Source organism: Penaeus monodon, chromosome 7 (genome assembly GCF_015228065.2).
Source record: "Penaeus monodon isolate SGIC_2016 chromosome 7, NSTDA_Pmon_1, whole genome shotgun sequence".
NCBI classification, from domain to species: domain Eukaryota; kingdom Metazoa; phylum Arthropoda; class Malacostraca; order Decapoda; family Penaeidae; genus Penaeus; species Penaeus monodon.
Genome location: NC_051392.1, coordinates 21258148 through 21260647, shown reverse-complemented (window position 1 = coordinate 21260647; position 2500 = coordinate 21258148). Strand labels below are relative to the sequence as shown.

The following is a 2500-nucleotide window of genomic DNA, read 5'->3' as shown; positions in this document are numbered from 1 at the left end:
GATGAAAAAAGCAAGTATTAATAAACATGAAATAATTCCTGATATAGAATTATATTTAAAGACGACAGTCAACAAGAAATTAAATGAGAAAAGAAAAATACTGTCATAAAGCAGTAAAGCCTTGCTTTACCAGAAAAAAACAAAACAAATTAGACTTCAGAGCTGACAGAGAAAGAAATATTGTTCAAGATAACCTGTAGGCGAGATCTTGACGGGGACCGCGTGGGCGTCGATCGCCGAGACGAGCTGGGCGTGGGCGAGGGCGGTGAGGTTGAGGCTGTAGTAGTCGTGCAGCCTGGCCAGCCCCCCCGCCACCGTGGCCAAGTCCTCGCCCGTGGGCACGCCGTGCTTTTCACTCCGGGACAACAGCCATTCTGTTCGAATGTGGTAGTGATTGTGATAATGAGGACAATTGCATTGACGATAAAGCTGAAATTGCAATAACGCTGTCTATACAGCCACGCTAACCCAAAAACAAATAGCCTTAACAAAAACTCCAAAACGACGTGAACAAAGGAAATCAAAATCTCATGCAGATTACCTTCTGACTTACCCACGTTTTGCGAAAGGTGGCTGAGTGCACGTAAGGAAGCCTCCACGTGCGGCCAGCCCAGACTCACGTGCTTGGTGAGGGCGTAGGCGTGCAGGGGATGGCTCGCGAATCCTTCTGCCTCCACGCCCGCGGCCTCGAGCTCCTCCCAAGACGACAGGTACCTGAAGGATCGAGAGTTAGGCTTTCAAGCGAATATTGGGAGAGGCAGGAATGCTGGAGTAAACACATACATGAAATTAAAGTGCTATAAACAAAAAGATCGTTTTCAGTGAACATTATGACGTACTAGAGATATTATTTGCATCATGGCGAGAATAGTAATATTCGATAAAACCCCAGAAAGGATACATTGCTGTTTTTCTCTTACATGTTAAACAACAAACTTATATATGGAATATAAACTGGATGCCGCTAGACTAGAAGTAGTTTAACATCGAATTTAAATCAGTGGACAGTACTGTAGTCAGAAAGGTCGAGGGGAGGGTGGCCATGGTGTTATGTGCGCCCGTATGGTTTACTATGTTAATTCGTCATTCGATGATGAACAGTGTGCCAGTGACATATGAGAGTCAGTAGCATGACACCGATATATACAGATCAGTCATGCTAGGCGCACAAGAAGAGCATGACAGATCCTCTCTTTGAAAGCATTGAAATCCCTCCTCCCCCTTTTAAATCCCTGGCTACGCCCACGTCACGAGAAACTTTGATCTGCTCAGACGTAAACCGATTCGTGTAATGACGCGACCTGCTAGAGCGGTAGATTTAACATTGTGACATTCCGTAACCAATGCAACCTCATCGTGGAATATGACGCTGTGAACAGACGCTCGCGGGTGGAAGCGCACCGCCTGGAAATGATTGCTGTTTAATTATGCTTTTTATGTTTGCACGAAATTTCATTTCTCTGTGAAAGTAAACTGAAACTGTTATTATATAAACTTGCTCTCTAAGAATTATTTTATACATTTTTAAAGATAATTATTCCTTTGCATGAAGATAAAAAGCAAAACAGTTAATATATGTAGATCACCTTTTGGTCACGTCGAGAGTGGTGAACATAACGTTTACGAGATTCTTCAACATGCTCGTCGCCCGACTCTCGTCAGCCACAAGGCGGGTCAGGTGGTATGTTGACGTGCCCACGGGAGGCGTCAGCTGAACTCTTCTCACGTGCTGATTGAGTTCTTTCTCCGTCATGTGGCTCACGTGCTTCAAAATGGGCGTACCTTCCTCCCTAGCATGAGCGACGAGCAGCAAGGTCAGCACAGATAAGAGGGTTTCCAGTCGCATCGCGCGTGTTCGGTTTGTGGGAATCTTTGTATCTGCTTTCATTTCATCTATATTTTTTCTGTAATGTCACTTATCTTTAGCTTGTTTTACAGTCTCGTTGGCTTTCACCCTGATTTGATTTTTTTTTATTCCAAAGAGACTCACACTACACTCAAAACATTACTTACTGAGAGTTCAATATTTTATCTGTCTAATTGACAATTATTTTTCTTACTGATCAGCCCACTTCCGTTTCATTAATGCTGATACTAGACCCTGTTTTTTGGTTTCTTGGTAAAGTCTTTCTGAAATTATTATAAAAATTAGATTGCATAATATTTATTTGTGCTTCAAATAGATCTGACGATGATGATTATAAAAATTATGTTACGTAATATTTACTTGATGATTATGAAAAATAGATTACGTAATATTTACTTGTGCTTCACACATTCTTTGTTTATATGGTGATGATGACACAACTACTGCTACTACTTCTGCTGATAATGATACTATTAATGATAAAGGAATCAAATGATATCAATGACAAAATCATGAAGGTCATAATATTGATAAAATAATGATAGTGATGATAATAACCATAATAATGATAATGATGATGATAAAGAAAATGATTATGATAATGATAATGATAATAATGAAAATATAATAATG

At 40.5% G+C, this 2500-nt stretch overlaps 1 protein-coding gene across 2 annotated transcripts in view; it reads right to left on the bottom strand.

Moving 5' to 3' along the window:
- The window catches only part of LOC119574861 (prolyl 4-hydroxylase subunit alpha-1-like), a 7014-nt gene that overhangs the window by 3958 nt on the left and 556 nt on the right, over positions 1-2500 (bottom strand). For both annotated transcript variants that reach the window (XM_037922141.1, XM_037922142.1), the window contains exons 2-4: positions 1587-2130; positions 554-714; positions 195-374 (exon numbers count right to left, since the gene is read on the bottom strand). In XM_037922141.1, the coding sequence (XP_037778069.1) occupies positions 195-374; positions 554-714; positions 1587-1888 (643 nt within the window). In that variant the 5' untranslated portion in view covers positions 1889-2130. The remainder of the gene's footprint in view (positions 1-194; positions 375-553; positions 715-1586; positions 2131-2500) is intronic.